Raw genomic sequence first — 20,318 nt, forward strand, 5'->3', positions numbered from 1 at the left:
ACACTGATTGCTAAAACTACTGCATGCAACCATATCTAAAAAAAATATCCCCTCACAGACATCGTTCCGTGAGAATCTCATACAAACATCTGCCTAATCTCATTTTATGGCAGTGTGCTGGTGTCATCTCCGCATAGCTGGATCTGACTCCTGCCACAGAAGTTTACAAACATTAGTGATTAGCATGAACATAATAATAATAAAAAGATAATTTATGTGAAGTGTTACTCTTTCAGAGTGAAATCATTATACAGCAAATATCTTCAATCAATTTAAAAGACAAATTCAGCATTTATCTGGCAATCTCTCACTTCTGGTTTGCCATTCCCCCTCTCTTCTGATCAAAACCTCATTTAAAGTGGTTGATGTGCTAGCACAAATCTGACTTATAAGTAGACCAAAATTTCTCCATATGGTGGAGATTGAGACCCAAGTTGGAATACCCAGTGATGTTTGAATTTCAACCATCTAGTTCGGATTTGAGGTGAAGAGGAAGAAAGAAGCAGTCCTACTTCACTATTCCATTCATATTCCACAAACCCCAAAGCCAGCCTTGATGTGCGTTTGGTCTCCTTCTCCTGCTAAAACGCCCAGCTGTGCCCAGGCTGCAGTCATCTGTACCCCAAACGCCACCATCGGATTAAAGGAAAAGGTTCAGATGTTTTTTTTAAAAAAGTAGTTTTTTGTGTGTGTGTGTGTGTGTGAGAAGACAGAGATTTGTCCCCAGTGGCAAGAAAACGGTTTCAATGGTTCAAGGTGAGGCATTCAGACCTAAGAGTGCTGTACTGACAGCCAAGCTATTAACTTCAATCTAATAGATGGTTCAAAGTTTGGAACAATTGAGGGTTTCAGCAGGACAGTAGTAAAAATCTCATCAAAACCGGTTTTGGTATTGACAAATCAGGCTAGTATTCACCTTCTGCAATCACCCCAACCTCAAATCTGTTAAAAAAAAAAAAGGACTTTGATTCAAAGGTTCTCGCCAGGAAACCAACCAATAAGACCAACCAAATGCCAATTGGTTGCCAAGTGATCAAATATCTAATGGTGCAGCACATTTCGAGCGCAGCGCGATTTGACCAGTTTGGAGCATTTGACGCGTCCGACGCTCCACATACACTTTGAATGTAAACCAAACCTCGTGCTCAAAACGCGTTTGGTGTGAACGCACCATAACACTGATAATGCCAGATGTCTACAAAAGAACGTTGTAGACATCTGTCTTCTAGAGACATTTATCCAGGTCTTAGTGGCGGTGAATGCATGGGTTAGAGAAAATCTACAAGAAATTTGAGAACCAAGATTTTGCTCTAAACATTCCTTGAAGTAATTTGTTGTATCATCACCCCATAATGGAAGAACTGCTCAAATGCATCACCGAAAGGTTAAAATTAACATCCCGTTTAATTTCATTATGAGAGGACGTGAACTTTTGACAGACATTATAGACGTAGTGTGCTAGCAATGTTTGACGATCATTACAGGAAAGATTTCTACACTCCATGTTCTACTTTTCCATAAACATTTGTTCACAGCGATCAAGTGCAATTTTAAAAAAGCATAACACAAACTTCATTAAAAGAAAATCAGGGCATTGTCGATGTCTGTTACTGAGATTTCCCCCTGTTTTCAGAGTAAGCAGATGTGAGATGGAGAGGGTGTAGATAAACCGTGTCAGTGCGTGTGTGTTTGAGTGTGTCTGAAACAAACATGTTCTTGTCAGAAGCTGAGACCTCTCGTGTCTATCAGCGGCGATGTTTGTGTGGTTCCAGAGGAACGAGCGTGCCGATGCTCCAGAATAAACCCCGTCCTCCCAGTCCTCCTCCCCTGTGGGTTGCGCTTGACTTCCACCGTTTTCACAGCTGCTCTCGGCAGTGCACTCCATTACACCTTAAATCACTTAAAAAGATCTGAAGCACCGAAAACTCCCTTTGCAGCTAATTCGCCCTGACCGCATGGATCATCCAGAGAAAACAAGAGCATGAAAACACCGCAACATCTGATTTCAGCCTAATAAGCTCTGATATCTTTAGATTGGGATACAAACAGCCAGTATAAAACTACGTCACGACGATGACGACAACGCTTTAGCACGGCTTTTTCAAAGGGCGCCGCAAAACAAAACGCCACAGATAGAAATCTCCTATTTTGCGCCCAGTCAAGCGTTTTGCTTGAAAATCGGCGCAGATCCGTTTCGACAGAGGCACATTCCTCTTTGTTGGGTATCCAAAAAGCGGCCGCGGAGATTAGGCTCGATAAATAGGGTAGGATAAGTGGTTCTTGTCCTGTGTTTGGTGGCATAGAGCAGAAGACACACAGAGGCATGACATGCAGCTGCACAGAGCTATTGATTCTCCACTGGTCTCCAGGCACCCTTCCCTTTTCATTCAGGCTGCCTGCCAAGAGCCTCAGAACAGGAGCCCCCCGCTCTCCTCTCCCAATGTCTGCACGTCTGCTTAAGCACAATCAATGGGCCATCAGCGGGGGAGAGAATGCCCGCCACTGCCTTTGCTTCCATGGGGTGGGAGAAATGGGAAATTGAAAATATACATAGGGGGAAATGCATCATGATAACCGTGCTGGAGTGAACAGCCTTTGGAAAGGAAAAGAAGAAATCTAAACGCTTTGCCTTCGAGTGCAGGTTTCAGTCACTGGTGCCGCTGATAGTCTTTAGAAAGCTTACTTGAAGCTAAATGAAAAGACCAACTCATTCGTATCAGTCTAAATAGCTATTTGTTTAGATGTTTTTCTGCATCCTGGACTCTGAAACAAAGCACCAAAACACCTCATTTACTGGAGGAGAGTGCAGCATATTCTCTCAATCTGGTCTCTTTTACAGACAATTAATTCAGCTCCACAGGTTGTATGGTTCAGGTGTATCTTAATAAATTAGAAAATCACTGAAAAGTCGCTGTATTTCTGTCGTATATTGCTAAAAATTGAAGTCGTACTATACGCTGCCTACAAAACGCGCTAAGCTCCTTGGATGCTTCGCCCTTTTTATCGGTTTTTGCAAATTCACTATGATCAACAAAATTTGATGTTTTTGACAAAGATGTACAAAAAAATCTTTTAATGACAAACTGAAAACTGATTTCCACAAATTAATTAATGACACATAAAAATATGTCACATAAAATAAGCGACTGCGTAAATATCTCCCCCATTCAATGTCAGCATATAGTGCATGGGCCTATTAATGCAGTCACAGCCTGAGTCTGTGTGGACAGTCTCAGGCAGGCTGCAGTTTCCCTCCATTCTCCCTGCTAATCTGTTCAAGCTCTGTCAGGTTGAAGAACCTGTTTGAAGTAAATGCACCAATTCTCTATCAGATTGAAGTCTGGGCTTTGACTAGACCACCAAAGAGCATCCACCTTGTTGTCTTGAAACCATGTCTGTGTAGCTGTAGCTGGATGCTGCGGGTCGTTGTCTTGCTGGAAAATAAATGTTAACTCCTGTACCTGTTCTCAGTCTGATCTAGTCAAATTTACACATGGGCCATATTCCTCCCATTTCTTGATGATGGATTTAGTTGAACTCCAGAAGAAATTTGAGTTTTGTTTTGTTTGGGTTTTTTTTTTTTTTTGGATCCATCCCCTGACTTGTACTTTTCTAAAACATTTTCTCTGATTTGCTTGGGATGTTCTTTAATCTTCATGCTGCAGCAGCAGCCAGAAAATACCGATTGACCAAGGGAGAAGGGCACTACATGGCTTAGTGGTAGAGCAGATGTACTGTATGAAAAGGCTGCAGTCCTCAATGCAGTTGTCCCGGGTTTGATTCCCAAGCTGTTTGCTCATTACCTTGCTTAAGGACCATGCTATAACTGTGATTTACAGTCCAAACAGATTCTATGGTACATTGTCAAAACAAAGATAAAGAACTACTGTACCAGCAGTTGAAGGCTGCTAATAAAGCAACTCTGGTTTCCTTTAAACCTCAGCAGAGGCACAGGCTGAGTTCCTCCATGCCACTCTGCATTGATGCAGTAATTCATGTAAAAGTAGCCTTGACTAGGAGCTGGCTGAGTACTGACAATACATAAACGTCATTTTCAGTAGGTTGATGTTTTTCATTGGTGTTATGTGCAAATTCTAATTAAAGTTTTCTGATTAAAAAAACTGATTTTTTTGTGTATTTTTAATCATCATTTATAAATCACAGTGTGCATAATGAGTCTACATAGTACGACTTCGTGGCGGAAGTGATTAATTGGATTCATTGTGAACTAATTTAGTATTCGATTAATTGTTAACTGGAGTACACGGACTCAAAAAAAAGGCCATTTGCTGAAAGAACGACATATTCAGAGCAGCAATTAAAGCAAAACTGTACAACAAATACGCACGTGTTGATTTTAAGATTGGTTAATTGATAAATTAATCAACAGATTATCCCTAGACTGAGTTCATGTGGAGTCGAGCGGAAAGGGCTGAGCGTTTCGCTAGTTGATCTTAGAAATTTTGGGGGGTTTTACCTTTAGATGCATTCTTTGCTACAAATGAGCACTAAAGGAATGCTAAGATGTTGCAATTTAGGCAATAAAATTTATATTTTGTGTCTTTTTAAAGCATTTATTTTAAGTGGCTCAATGAAAAATCTGCAGAATCTGCCAACTTTTTATCTGATTAATCATCAGAATAATCGACAGATCAACCAATAACTAAAATAATCATTATTGTGACTTATTGTGACTTTTGCTTTTTAAACTGAGTCACTGAAAAAGGATTCCACTCGGTTATGTTCCAATATATTGGAACGCACCTGCATGCGTTTCGTTTTCCGCAAACGCACCTCAGACAACGATGGCTCCAGAGAAGAGGGCCCACTTTGTTTTTCAGCGACGCTTATTCGGGCTGCTCCAGCGGTGGTCCACTATGCAGCATTCTGCACCAACTGGATAGCTCGAGTTCATGTTGCAGATCCGTCAGCCGGCTGTCACGGCTCACAATGGAGTGACAGCGACGTCCCCATTACCAAGGACGTCTCAGTTTTGTTCCAGCACACAAAACATCTCTTTCGAATCCATCTCGAGCAGCACAAAGGAGAGAACTCCGAGCAGAACCTCGGTGAATATCTCCGCTGCACCCACCGTAAGATAAATAATGTAGCCTCTTGCACAACTCATCTTTCATCTGTGCTTAGAATCTAAATGGAGGGCATGTCCGGCACAACGCCGAGCCAGAGACGGCGGACAGAGCATATTACTAATTATGTGCTCACTGGTCATTTAAGGAGGGTGAGTTGTAGTCTGACTGGTATTGAATGAGAGCAGAGAGAAGATTTGTATGTGCCATTAAGAGGACAGTGCGTCCACTAACTCAGTGTCACCCACATAATAGGAGCACATAGGAGGAAGCCGGTGAGACAGAGAACACCTTGAATGATGGCAGTAATATTTAAAAACCACACAGGCTTCCTGCGGAACCGAGAGAGAGACGCGGAGCTGCGTCAATGCAGGTGTGAAGACGGGGGCTGCGGGGAGGGAATAAGAGAAGGTGCAGGGATTTTGGTATTCAGCCCTGAAAAACAAACAGAAAAAAAAGAAGCCAAAAACCTGTAACGTTCGGGATATTTCTGCCATGCGGACACTTTGTTCACGCTCTCGCCACGCAGGGTTGAGCGCCGTGTGGGGATAAATGCACACAACAGCTGGAAATTTGTTTTGCATGTTTGATTTGTGATGTGGGGGACTTTGAGATGAGCGCGTTATTTCAACAGGACCTCGTTTCTGTGTCATCAGCAGCAGCGTGAGAGAGATGGAGTGGGCAGGGGGATGGAAGATGTGGAGGGGAGTGGGGAGTGGAGAGGTGCGCTCAGTTCTGCAGCAGTGAGTGAAAAGGCAGCCAGTAGCGTTTGCTTCCAACATCTGCAATTGTCTGATTGTGATTTCTGGTCAACTTAGTGAAAAGAAAAAAGCAACTGGTGATTTTTATTTATTTATTTTTTGGTAGCATCTTGGGAAAGATATCTCACTCATGCAGTGAATGATAAGGATAATAGGCCAAAACAGCTGAAATATTAATAATATAATTTCAGGGCCGAGGATCCGAGCGCTTGAATGTTCACATCAATACAAATTAATGTGATGTAATCGTCTTAACGGTGTTTAATTATTTTATGCTACATCAGCACACAGCAGCCGCTGACATTGTGCATGGGCATGAAATTAGCATTCAAATATTTACTGTACCTCGCTGAAAAGGAAAATGAGCTGAGAGAGGATGAATGAGGGGCAGAGAGCAGAGGAGGAGGGGAGAGGAGAGCCGCTTCCTCTGAGTGCACTTTATCACCAACAAGTTTACATTCGGTTCAATCCCTACTGCTAAAAAGATCTGGGAATTCAGGGTTGGTTTTTTTCTGTCTTTGTCAGCTAGGTTACAAGGGTCTCCATTCTTGGTTTCACGAGGCCTATTTTTTTATTATTGTTAATATCATTTTTCATGGGGACCCTGAACCGTTGCTGTGAGCTTTACAAGCGATCCACAGAAGACCCTTGAAAAGCGGGCAGGGACGACGCTTGACCTTCAGCGCGGTGATGGGTTCGGCCTCATTGACGGTGTGCAGCAGATCCGCCAGCAGCACCGTGATTGGCCGGGAACAGCTCAAGGACTTTTTAATATGTCCTAGTGCACACCTGCGGCAGCATATCCAATCAGTAAAGGTGCCTTCAGAAGGTTTTTCATTTGTTTTTGGTGGGCAGCTTAATAATCTCTAACAATCTTGTGGTGGTGCCATTTTAGACTTGTAGAAGTTTTTACATTAAAACATTTCTTACTTTAATGAGAGATTATTTCACCAGGAAGAACAAGAGTAACGTTCCCCTGAGTCTGTCGCCTCGTTGTCGTCCCGCTGACCAAGTGGCAAAAGAAGTCAAATTCAGTTTGTGGCATTATCATACGGCTCTTGGCAAAATGTAGCGTTTCAGTTGTTGATGACTTTGTATTTTCTGATGTAAAGCACTTTGAAACGCCTTATTGCTGAAATGTCCTATACAAATAAACTTGATTGATTGATAATTATTAAATAAGCACTGGCAGAGCTTCAATATAGGTGATATGGCTCTCTGCCCGGGGAGTCACAGCCCGGAGGGTATTTTATTTTATTTTATTTTTCTGTTGCTTATTTGCACTTCCAGTCATTGTTGAACCCCTCAGTGTCTTAAAATAATCCTGTACACCGAAGCTGTCTGGTAAAAATGGATAAAACTTTAAAGCAAAATGCACAACATGGTGTAATTGCTTTCATATACAACAGGAAAGTAACAAATATTTCAAATGATAGAATAACATAGCTGATCAGTACAACTGTGATTATGCTCTCAAAAAAAATTAACATATTGTTTAACTTTTATTACGTACACTAAGGCAAAACCTTTTTTGTTCTGCAGAATATCATACCTTTTGTCATTTTCTGTAGAGAAACAAGAATAACAAACTAATTGAGGCTGCTTGACATCCTTGTAACATCCTGAAGTTTTCAAAACGGTTCACTTTGTAATGTACTGTTTGTTTTTCACTCCTTAAAATATAAGATTTATTGGTCTTTTAAGTTGAACTGTAGCGTCCTCCGTTTAGCCAGCAGGAGAGGCAGTGTGCAGCAACATGTTGCGAGTGGATTTTACTCAACGCTTCATAGAGATGGGCAAAAAATCTGGTCTGGCATCCTTTTAATAACGCTTTAACCTGTAGAAACACGACGGTTGGATAACAGTTTGGAAAGCGAAAACTTTCAAATCCTTGGTGACAATCACAGTAAGGTCAAACTTAGACTGGATTCATTACACACTGATTGGAAATGAAGACTGTGATTTGTGAAACCTCTTTATGGGAAAAAAGATAAATTCTCTCTATTCTCATAAAATTTTTTTAAAATATTCATCTATCTTTCAATGCATACACTTATAAATATGCATAGTTCATATCAGATCAATGTTTTTGGTTATTAATGTTTCTAAAAAGCCCCCCCTCCCCTCCCATCTCCAAATAAGCTAATAGCTTCTGCTCTGGGTGGCATTCAGGCAAGAATCACCACTGCACATGTATGTAACAATATTTCACCTTAGCATCCTGCAAAGCTTTGGGGGGGAGAGAGGGGGGAGCTTTCAGAAACTTGCGTGATATCCACCTACCCCAGTGTTGTCATGGTGACGATGGTGTACCAAAAGGCTGCGGGGATGCTGGTGAACTTGGTTGCTGTGGAGCCTTTCTCTGCATAAAACATGACCGTGGCGAATATAATGATGGCCATGGTGAGGGAGAAGAGGAGGAAGCCCAGCTCGGAGGCGCAGCTCTTCAGGGTGTAGCCCAGGATGCGCAGCCCCGCGGAGTGCCGGGAAAACTTGAAAATCCGAAAGACGCGGAAGACCCTCAGCGTGACGAACGCCCCGCTCACCTGGTCGTTGTCGGTCATGACCAGGCCGATGTAGTAGGGCATGATCGCCACCACGTCGATGACGCTCATCACGCTCTTCATGAACTTGCAGCGGCTGGGGGCGGCGATCAGGCGGAGCAGGTACTCGACCGTGAATATCATGACGCACGCCGTGTCCAAGCAGAAGAAGGCGAGCGCGTAGCGGTCCCCGCAGGACATCTCCTTGGACCTGTTGGGCAGAGTTCCGCACGGCACCGTCTCCACCACGTTGGCCATCACCGAGATGGCGATGAAGAAGCCCGTCACATAGTAGAACACCAGCGCCAGGGTGCTGGTGTGCGGGTTTTCAAAAGCCCGCCACAGATACTCCCGGAACGTCAGATTCACCGGCGTGACGTCGTTGTTCATGTCCATCTCCTCGTCGTCCTGGAGCCGCTCCGCGTTCTCGCGCCTCCGGTCCTTGTACTCCTCGTAGCAGCAGTCCCCGATGATCTCGGGGATGATGCCGAAGAAGGCGAGCTCCTCGTCGTACGCCGATATGCACTCCTGGCGCGGGTAGTGCAGCTTGCCCGTGCGGTAGAAATTGAGGATGTGCCTGAAGATGTCGGGGTCGCGGTCGAAAAAGTACTCGCTGGTCTCCTCGTGGAAGAAGAAGTCCCTCTCGGTGCTCCCCAGCAACGTGTCCGGGTACCTCTCCAGCGTGGTCCGCCACGTCTGGAACTTGGTGCCGCTCACGTTGAGGATGATGAGTCCGTCCTGGGCTTTCCTCTTGTCCTGGGGAGGGATGGGCATCGGGGTGCTCGCCACCGGCATCCACCCGATGGCCGCCGCTCTGGCGAAGGGAAGCCATGCCGCTACACCTGCTGCCATGCTGACCTGTAGTTTTTTTGTGTGTGTGTTTTTTTAACGACCCTTCTCCGCTTGTCACAGTGCTACGGGCTCAGAGATAGATTGCATCTGCAGGAGGAAGAGCAGATAGAGAGAGAAGCTCAGCGAAATAGGATGTTTTAAAAAAAAAAGAAAACAATCACTTAATTTGATTCTACCGAGCCTGTCCAGTCTTCTCTAACTGTTGTGTTAAGAAAGCCCACTCTTTGCGGCAGAATATCAATTAGATTCCCAAATCTTCATCCAACAATAACCGGGATTTTATTCCTCTCTCTGTCTCCCTTTGAAAATAAATCCAAGAAAAGTAAAAGACCCACCATAGAGAAGCTCCATCATTAATCTGCGTCCGCGATGAAGTCAATAAAACACTAATCCTCGGAAGGGAATATTTGCAATCCCGCCAGCCATCTATTACCCACTGCAGCCAGACGATTGAAGAGAAGAGGAGGGGGTAAAAAGAAGAAGAAGAAAAAGGGAGAACTGCTGTAACGTTGCATCAACAAGTTAAACAATTGAAGAGGCGGACTCCGAGCAGAGAGTGGTCGTTTGTCCCTTCTTTACCGATCCGCAGGGCTCCTGGGCAAAGGTTTTCCCCCTCTCGCTGCAGCTTCTCCTCAGCAAACTCATGTTCCCTTTTTTCGCTCGTCGACTGCAAGACCACCTTCCTACCCCTCCTCGCCTTCCCCCTTTTCTCAGCATAGAGCAGTGGAGAGATGAGAGGAAAATCGGATGCAGAGAGAAAAAGAGAGAGGAGAGAGAGAGAGAGAGAGGAGCGGTCCTTTCTGCACCCTGAAATTCCTCTGCTTGCCTTACTACAGCGTGTGCATGGGGAGCTATTCAATGCGAAACTCTGATAGGCGGTGTATCTCCTGAAGCTCGACTTTAGATTTGTGTTTGGAGTTAGTTTTTTTTTTTTTTTTTTTTTTTTTTTCCCCAGGATGGATCAACAGCGTCTGCAGTTTACCTGAGATATCATGAAGTCCAGGGGAAATGGAACAAGAAGTTCCTTTAAGTTTTTCCTGCATATTTTGTTTTTCTCCTCGTATTTAAATCTGACCGTGACCAGATGTTGTTGCTTTTTTTTAAAATTGAAATATAACGTGTTTCCCACATTATTCTTATGCAGATTGGAAAAGCAGAATTTGATTTAAATAAAATAAAATAAAAAAAACAATTCCTGATTGAGATGAATATATAAAAAGGAAATATGAGTATGAACAACTTTGTGGATTTCTACACGTTTTCACGTTTTCCTGTCTAATGCCACATCCATCCATCCATCCATCCATTCATCCATCCACCCACAGTTTTCCCTGACATTGGGTCGGACTGGAGTAATTTTCACAAAATAGAAGAATTCCAACAAAAACACTTTCTAAAATGCTTGACTGAAGCTCAGTTCAACAAAAACAGTGAACTAAACCTGTTTGAAACAGCCCCGATTTCATAATTGTTGCTATGCGCTGATGTTTTGAAAATGTTAAAGTCACGGTTTACAGGTTGTTCTCGTCTCCTGCGGATCCCTAATCCGCTTCCTGAGAAAAAAAGCTTATGCGACAGCATGAGAAACATGCGAACAAGAGATCTGAGAGTCCGGACGCATGTGGTGTTCTGTTCGGTTAGATAACATGGACCATATTCTCACTTTATTAAAAAAAGAAATGTGTGTAGGTCTAGAAATGAAGACAGCTGTGAGAATTTTCAGTAAAGATGTGCTTATAATGTGGTTTGGATGCTTGCAATCAGCTGAGTATTAGAAGAGGCAGAGCTGATCAAATTCCTTGGCTCACGGAAGGTCAACTGAAGGTCAGATGAAGGACAGGTGACGCACCGTGAGGTCTTCGGAGGGGTCCTGGGGTGATCAGGGTAAAAAAAAAAGTCTGAATTATCATCCCACCCATCTGTTTATTTCCCCATCCATTCATCCGACCACTGACGATGAAAATTCATGGGACAAACCTTTGCATTTCCGCCTTAAAAACGATCTGAAAGGAAGTGAGGGAAAAACTCCGACTCTGGAAAGGTGTGGAATGTTTTGACATGAAAAATGTGCAGGAGCGCTCTCTTCATATCGGCAACAAACGATAATCAATATCGTCTTATGAACTGCGTTGTTCTGTTACGCTGCTGAATGGCTGTAAAGGTCAACATCATTGGGCTACACCAATCCGCTGACATTTTCCAAAATAACTATAATCAATGAAAAGCACACGGTCCCCGCCCTCCCCGTGCTGCAGCGGCACGGCAGCCTCCCACAGGCCTGCAGACAGCTGTGGCCCCCGGGGAGCCGCCGTGTCTGGATTCAGCTTCGCATATCGGAGCGCTCACGCCGAGCTTCAGGCACTTCTAAGTGCTTTGGAGATGCTTCAGCACCACGGACAGCGGCGGTGCTTTCAACACGCCGTCCCGGGTTCATCTGCTCTGATGAATCGGCTCAGGAATCGTGCCAGTGAAGACCAGCGAAAATGGACGGCCACTCCGGATGAGGTGCGGCACGTCTGCTGCAGCTGTTGCTCTTATTTAATTTGCGGGGCAAACGAGCGGGACGCGGATCCCTGCTTTGCCCCGAGACAGTTTTGACGCTGCAGCTGTCCGGCTGATGGACACATTAGATGCTGCAGCAGTCAGACCTTTGGCCTCCTGCTCTCCAGAACTTCAGCCGGCTTACACAACATTCACCCCCCCCAGCCTCTGGTCCCCTCTGGCACGGTGCAGCGTGTTGTTTCTTTTTTTGAAGGCTGAATGTACTGAGCTGTCAGAAGTCCCATTAGTGTATGCCGTGCATGTCAGCGCACACCCAGTGTTCAGTTTGAGCAGTCAGGCCCAGGGGCTATGTAATCATCAGAGCATTTAAATATTCCTGAGGTTGCCACCAAACAGAGGCCGGCCTGCTGAGCTTGATGGCTCAGGAGTTCAGTTCTTTTCACACCACGGATGTTTTTGTTCTTTCAAAAGTAAGAATTAGGTATTACCTGGTGTTGAAGTGTTTAAACGTTTTAAAAGGGTAATAGATTGTTACCTATTCTTGGTAAAAAAAAAAAGGCATTTGAAGTGATTTTAATGAGATGTTTAAAAATGGGCTGAAGTGACCGAAAGTTTCTTTCGCTGTTTGTAGCATACAGTAACCATAGGCTTGCCCTTCCCCAGCTGTTGTTGTAAAGCATTTGTCTTCTAAAACAAGTTCCTGATTTTGAAATATCTTCATTTAGGGAAACACGGACAATAAATGGGGGGTGGGGAGGCACTGGGGTGGTACTCCTCATACTTAATGTGAAACAGTTTGAAAACTACAAGTGGCTAGCAACCATCTAGTTGGCCAACTGATTTAAATCAGATGCATGGATATGAACTGATCAGGTTTTTCCTGACGGATGCTGGTGACATCAGTGTTGGATTTTCATAGAGGTCTGAAGTAATGTTTGTGATTTTCACCAAATCCCTTTGTTTTTATGCTAAGAACAAAAATACATAAAAGCGTGTGCTGCAGGTTCTTTGATCGTGATGGTAGTTCACGATTTAACAGAAAGGAAAAGGAATTACAAGACTCAACATTTATGCATCACACCACATGAATCTAACCATGATCAAATTCCTCCCAAGCTCCCAAAAAATATTCATCAGAAGCACTTATGGCTGATGTTTATAGAAGAACAATTATATCAGATCCCACCTCTGATGCACTTGCTCAGTAGGAAAAATAAAGATTTTGCCAAACAAGCAAAACAAAAAACAGCAGACTCTCAAATTTGGCCAATTTCTTGGTTATGTATTTTTCTGTCACAGTTTTGTGTTCCCACAATCTAATCGCTGTATTTTCAGTTTGCAAATTAAGCAAAGCAGCTTGCTAACCAAACAAAAGAACCAAGCTATTTGTGTCCTTGTTTCAGTTATTGTGGATTTTCCATCTCAAGACGTCGACTGCAGCTCCAAACCCGCGTTCCTCCGTAAAACTGCTCTGCGTTCTGACGAATGACAGCGCGAGGTACCGACACACTCCGTGAAAAGCGCAGACTCCCAAGGTTGAGCTCCAAGGTGATTTTGGATGAATGGCGTCGACGCAGAAGCAGCGCAGATTATTTCATTACTCCGCTTGTGTGTTTATGGATTAGAGTCATGCATCAGGTAATTAGTGCACGTGCCCTCAAAAAGGTTGAACGGCTTCTGTTGCCGTTTCTGCTGCGCGTTTCCTCTGGAAATCTGTTTGTGCTGAGGCGGTGGTGTTTAGGGCTGATGCAGGAGACGCTAGAATCTAAAACAACAACACAAAAGAAACAAGTTGCCGTGACCTGCAGTTAAAACTAAATTGCGTTCAAATCCTCAATCTGTCTGCCCAAATAATAATTGCTTGCATGTTAAACTTGACCAACTCTAAGGCTTTTGGGATTTGATGGGTTGTGTAACAGGATGAATTTTGTAAACAGGTTCTAAAGGGTATTTGTTGCTGTAACACAGAGGCAAGCACCCAAAGCAAACCCAAACACACACACAAACAATGTCTGATGAGGCTTTAGACATTCGTGTGGGCTCTCACACACGCAGCCATATTTTCCTGCACTTGATGCTCTGACAGTAGCAGACTGTCCACTGTGTACACTAATGCAGCCCACACTGCTGCTTGTTTTTTGTTTTCCATATTTAGTCAGGCCCCACTCAGTGATTGAGATGATTAAACAAATGAGTTCTCCTTCACTGGAGATGAGCCAAGCCTTGTTAAGAAAAGGAGCAAAGGTGCTCAGCGGTCGATTTCATTCCGGTTTATTGAAGAAAAATTGCAGATTTTTTTCTTAATTGATTGAGGTTATTGTGAGAGCTGAAGATGGAAATTATATCCTTTCTGACGAATCTACGGTGCAAATACTTACTTTTATGAGAGGGGGGGGGGGATACTATTAAAGTCAGTGCAGTGGGAAGATGTTGTGCAGAAATTTGTTTTAACCTGAAAGTAACCTCAATATGGGGCACTTCAAGAGGACGCGGGTTCACTACAGGCAATATGAGGGTATTAAATAAAGTACCGACAGGGTGAGAAGCGAGGATCACACAACTGGAGGGAAATATTCCTAGAAGGAGAACAAAAGCGGGCCAATTCCAATTTATCCCCAGACTAAGACTCGGAAACACCCCCGGTGTGTTTCATGAAATGCCGCTAATGAAGTCATGAATCGTCCTCGTGACCTCACGGTGACACGCCGGTATCTTGCAGGTGAACAGGCACACAAGCCGAGCGGCACCGCCTCCCACCACGTCATCGCCCTCAGCTGCCTCTGCCTCCTCTTGGCTCTAATGAGTTATTGACCCCCTGCGGATGTGTAAAATAGAGTAGGTCCTCATGGTTCTTTATTGCATATGGCAGCTGGTGCGGTGGCTTCTGCGCGCGCACGCGCTGGAGAGCCTGGCGGTGTGTGCCTGTGCGCCGCGCTGCGGGGAAGTGAGTCGGCCGGAGTAGCAGGTTGATCCAGAGGAACTTTGCGGATAATGTGTAATTTATCCACCGCTGGCAGCCGGATAACTGCAAGTTTGCAATATGGATATGAATGCCTCCCAACACTTGAAGTGCTCTCCGTGTAATTTGTCATTACAAGCGTATTTGCTGTATCACAGGTCTCTGCTGTCACTAGACAAAAGGCCAGCAAGTCCAACTATATGCATCCATCAGTATTAAGCACTAATTTAGCAGAAACATATTTTTAATTTTATGAATTTAAGTCCTATATACTCTGTCATCTAAAAGGAGGACTACATATTTCTACTACTTCCCTAATTTTCTAACAATCCATTCCTGTTCCAGTGCTTTTGTGTTTAGCCGTGTCTCTTTCCTGGAGTGTGTGTGTTCTCTGATCTTTATTTCTTATTAAACGTAGTCTAAGCTCAGGCTTCATTATTTAGCTGTGTCTCTATTCTGGACAGAATTTTCATTGTTGTTCGCTATTTCCCATAGAAAGTGCTGTTCACCCAGTGACTCTGCGTTTAGCTGCGTCTCTGTCTTGGATGGAAGCATTGATGGAGCGACAGCTGCCACTAACTTTCTGTACTTCCCTCGTTTATATTTACTAAAGTAAGTGGCTCAAAGCTTTTGCTGTTCAAACGTAGCTTTCTTTGAGTTTATTTCCCATAAAAAAGACATTCTTGCTCATTTGACTTTGTCAGCCTGTGACTGATCTGGTGCTATCAAGCATCTTTTTGTAATCTTTCCTCCCTCACCAGTTCTCCTGGCAAGAGATTTTTTTTGAATCACCTAATTATTATGAAATGAGTTTGTTTTCTATCCAGCACCTTCTTTCTGTATTTATAGGTAGATGTAGCCCTTCAAGAAATATTCGTAGAAGGGTAAAACCTGTTTTTTTTTTTGTTTTTTATTACTGCGATTTTGTTCCTTGCAAATATATATATATATATATATACTGCAGCATGTGGGGCTTTGAGACATCCTGAAAAAATACACACCGACTCCTACAACTGCACAAGGGCAGGCACATCAGCTGGAGGAAAAATAAAAAAAAATCTACAGCATGGCTATTAAACCAAACTGAACTTTTCCTCCTCTTCTCTGTTTTATTTCCAACGGTCTTGCTGCAGTGCAGGGAAAGAAATACAGTATGTGGGCTTGGTGCATAATGTGTAATTAAAAGCTAAAGGCCCCCACTTAGCAAACACTTGCTGCAATAGTAATTCTTTGCAAGGACATCACATTGTTTGAATTTGTTGAACTCATTAGCGGCGGCAGAGCGGGGCGAACAGATGCTATGTGAGCCTTTAAAACCAACGCTTCTTTTAACGGGTTCAAAATGCCTCCATGTCCACAGTATGAAATTGAAATAAAGCTTCTCTTTTCTACGGTTTATTCACTCCGTGGCAAGTGTTGGAACCTTTACGCTTCGGCTGCTTCTCTGCAGCAGAGTGATGGCTGAGATAAATGCAGAAATTAACCTCGGAGTTGTGCTCGGAATCGGATCCGGCATTAGCCAGCGTATCCAGGGTTCATTGTTCATCACCAGAGCACATGGCTTTATGAGACGTTCATGCCGGAGCACAAGGGATGGTATCCAAGATACGAGATATATATATATATAAAAACGTTATCTAATCTTCTTACCGTTGAAATAATGTTTGTTTGGCAGATGTGAGGCTCCATTTCACTGGATCGCGATCAGCGTTTTATTACCATTTCAGCTGATTGATACTTAAATGTCACTGGATTTGCCGCTGCTGGCTTAGACGTCCGAGAGTTATTCAATCTGGACCTGATTTCAGTTGCCTTTAAGGGATAATCTGACTGTTGTGGACCATAAGTCTCATTCCTGTATCTTCTTGTTCATGCGATTTTCGCTCATTTCCGGGGACTTTTGACTTCAAGGCAATGCGGTATAAGCTTTAATTCCTAGATTACTGTCACTGTCATCATTACGAGCGACCGACAGTAAGGTAAAGGAAGGGTCAGCGAGGGATTGAAGCATGTGGCCGGGTTGTTTATTTGGGCAGTGAGAGTGTGGGCCTCTCCTGACGTCATTTGTCAGGACTCAGCATTGGCTGGCCCAAACCGTGACATTTGCTTTCCCACCATGTGGCCCCTGTACTTTGAGGCCAGATGGCAAATGACGCCTCCGAAGCAGAAGACACACACACACCAAAAAAAAAAAAATACTCATGCACACTCACTGTCAAGTTTCTCATTTCTCAGCAGCAGAGCTGGTTGGGGACTAAGCAGGCGAACGATTTATCACCCAAAATGATTTATAAAGTCCTGATTGAATGCCAGAAAGCAAACTTGGAGGGGGGGGGGAGAAAGGGGGGGAAAAAAAGTAGTCGTATTATGATTGGTGCCGGTTAGATCGATGCTTTCTTCTCTCTGTGAGCCTCATCTTGTTTGTGCAGGGTGAAATATCATCTTGAAGGCACAGTGCAGAGCTCTTACACCTCCTCCTTTTTTCGAGGACTGCAGAATTTCTTTCTTATTCACTCACTGTCTCTTTTCCGCCCCTTTTCCGGCTTGCCTCGGTATCTTTCGGCAGCATGAAGGGAGGATTTGTCACCTGTGAGAGGCAACAACCGGCGAGTAAGGGTTTGTCACTGGAGCAGGTGTGTTGTGATTAAACCAAGAAAAATTAATGTTGAAAGGCAAACTTCAAACGGCGCAGTGGGTCTGAGCGAGTTACTGTTCAGTCTGGAAACGTTTGGAATGTGATGGATGTTTTTTCCAGCTCTAGATAAATACGGAAGAACTCCACAGAGCAATAAAAATATTCTTGTTTCTACTTTTTTTTTTCTATCACATTGACTGAAGGCGGTATCATTCCTTCCTTCCTTCCTTCTTTCCTTTTTATTTCATTCTTTTTTTCCTTATTTTTTTTATTCCTTCCTTCCCTCTTTCCTTCCTTCTTCTTTCCTTTTTCTTTCATGCCTTTTGTCATTGCTTCTTTTTTCTTCCTTCCTTCTTTTCTCCCTTCCTTCTATCTCTTTCCTTTCCTTCTTCCTTCCTTAGTTCTTTTTCTTCCTTCATTTCTCACTTTCTTTCCTGTCTTTCTTCCTTCCCTCCTTTCTTCATTCTTTCCTTTCTTAGTTCCTTCTTCCCTTCTTTCATTCTTCCCTACTGTCTTTTTTCTCCCTTACTTCTTTCTTCCCTCTCTTCCTGTCCTCTTTCTTTCCTTCCTTCCTATCCCTTTGATTATAAGCCGTATCATTCCTTCCTTCCTTTCCTTACTGTAGAAATATCTGTCATAAACTCACACAGTTCAGTGAGCGCAGCAGAAGCTGTGAAGGTTGGAGGCAGAAGCAGCCTCAGTTCTCGTTGTGACTGGAGGAAGCCGCCTCATCGTGAAGGAACACGAAGAGTGATGAATCCTCCGGCTTTTTGTCTTTTGCAGATTTCATTACTTCGTCCCGCCGCTGCTTCCTGCGCGGCTCCCCGGACTGTAAGTTAAAGCATTATCTTCCACAAAGAGGTGAGCCAGAGCATTTCGAAATTTGACAAAATTGATTCAGCCGCATCACTTATCGAGCTGATGTTCTCAGAAGGAGCAGCCTGACGGAGGAGGCAGGAAAATATACCCATAGAGAAAATTACGAAACCGTGTATCAATACAAATAGGCTGCATTGAGTTAATTTAAGTTAATGTGAAAGCTGCATGAGTTTTAGTAGGGGGGGAGAGAGTCACCTCTCTTGGTATCATCACTGATAAAGTCTCACCTATCATAAAGTAGAACTGTAAATAATTTTGAACATCCAGAGTGAGAAGTTTAGTCCAAAGGTGTTGAGTCGGCCCTCATTTCTCTGCAATTCTTGTAATCCTTTAACGTGATCAATACTTTAGCAAAATCTTCCAAGGTTTTTTTTTATATTTTTTTTATTTTATTTTCATTGGGAACTCTGCCATTAATTTTCAGTCCCAGTGTCTGACCGTTTTTGCAAAATGTTTTTGTTTGTTAAGCTGCTTAACTCTGTCCAATAAATGATTCAAACCTAAAAAGCCTCTCAACTGATGAACCCTTGTAGTGTCAGCCTGGCCAAAAAGGTATTTTTAACTTGGATCTTTAGGGCCTTTGTTACCCGCAGGCTGACACAAAGATGTGAGTTGTCCTCATTTATTTTGCTGAGTCTGTAAAAAAAAAAATAAAATAAACTACCAGCTGTAATACAGAACATGCACAAAGCAGTCTTTAGCGTCACTAGAAGATATTAACAGATGGATGGTGCATTTCGGTTCCTGTGTCGGGATGAATTTTAGATACTGTTTATATGACTCGGCCTTTATATATTTCAATTCTTGTCAGCAACTTGTCTACTCATCTAGACCGCTTGCAAGATCAATATAACTTCTTCTTCAACTGGACTTCTTCTCTTGTTTCTTGAAGATATTTTGCTGAAAACCAGAGACCAGATCAGTCCACAGATAATTCCTGAACGTGAACTCAGCCGTGCAGATGCGGTGCAGCAAGGAATGTTCTGGAGAGAAAAACAAACAATACAAAAAAAGGACAATGGCATAGAGAAGAACCAAGTCATCGGGTCAAGAATCAGCTTACATGTCAAGGACAGGAGACACTCTTTTGAGTACAGCAACGTGAACGTTTTGAGCGAGGAAAAGCGTGTGGTTTGAGAAAGTAGTAAACCGTCTGCATTAAACATGAAAAACCAACACCGAACCAAGGATTTCGTCTTTCTACCGCCTACTCTGCAACCAGTTCAACAGCCAAACATTTATGCTAGGGTCTTTGTGTGAAACTGAGTTTAACCTTTAAATGAGTTGATTCTCATCTCTGTATATTTCTGAGGTATTTTTAGCTTCAAAACACTGTTTGATAACAATAATTAAAACTTCTCAATGTTTGACTTTGTCCAGCAAAATGTTTCTACGTCAGGCTACATGGCTGCTACATCGATGAGCTGCTCTATGCTGTAGTTGGGGATTTGTTGTTTGCATAATCATTTTGTGGCTAAAACAAACATTATTTTTACATCAACTTCTAAGTTATGTGAAACTTCTGTTAAAATCATCTGAAGGCTGCCGCAGTCCGGTGTGTTTAATGTGGTGGACCGTTACAGTAACATCAATGTAAATCTGTAAATTTCTGGAACTGCTTTCTTTAAATGACTGTCCCTATTTTTATTCTTAAGCACGTAACTTCTGCTTTCACAACTTATGATTATTCTGTTCCAAAAAAAAAACCCCAACAATCTTTTAAATCATTGTATAGCATATATTTTTATAAAGCTAATATCAATTCCTGTTCTGAGGTTAAATTTAACAAGGTGCTCACTGAACAGGTGGGAGAACTGTATCGATCCTTTCGCTTACATCTGAGCCGATGCCGATTTTACATTTATCCTCAAAAATGTATCTTATTCTACTGTTGATATATGATCGTGATGCGAACAGATGTTTTCAGGGTAATAAATCCCCTGAGGGAGCTGAATAATGAGCACTTTGTAGCGACTTAGATGTACACAGCCCAAGTTAAAACGCAACTGGAGGCGTGAGTCATTAACTCAATAGAGACTCCACGGAGGAGGCCACCGCCTCAGCCGTTAAAGAAAATCTTTACGTGGAACAGCTTGAGAC

At 43.1% G+C, this 20,318-nt stretch overlaps 1 protein-coding gene across 3 annotated transcripts in view; it reads right to left on the minus strand.

Moving 5' to 3' along the window:
* Positions 1-10,392, minus strand: part of LOC114133590 (potassium voltage-gated channel subfamily D member 2-like) — a 74,936-nt gene extending 64,544 nt beyond the window's left edge. Inside the window, exons 1-2 of one of the 3 annotated variants that reach the window (XM_027999624.1) lie at positions 9,579-10,392; positions 8,132-9,330 (exon numbers count right to left, since the gene is read on the minus strand). In XM_027999624.1, the coding sequence (XP_027855425.1) occupies positions 8,132-9,243 (1,112 nt within the window). In that variant the 5' untranslated portion in view covers positions 9,244-9,330; positions 9,579-10,392. Of the gene's footprint in view, positions 1-8,131 lie in introns of all 3 variants that reach the window. The other 2 variants (XM_027999640.1, XM_027999634.1) reach the window with 2 other exon arrangements.
* Positions 10,393-20,318: the final 9,926 nt, after the last annotated feature.

The sequence above is a fragment of the Xiphophorus couchianus genome, chromosome 2 (genome assembly GCF_001444195.1).
Source record: "Xiphophorus couchianus chromosome 2, X_couchianus-1.0, whole genome shotgun sequence".
NCBI lineage: Eukaryota > Metazoa > Chordata > Actinopteri > Cyprinodontiformes > Poeciliidae > Xiphophorus > Xiphophorus couchianus.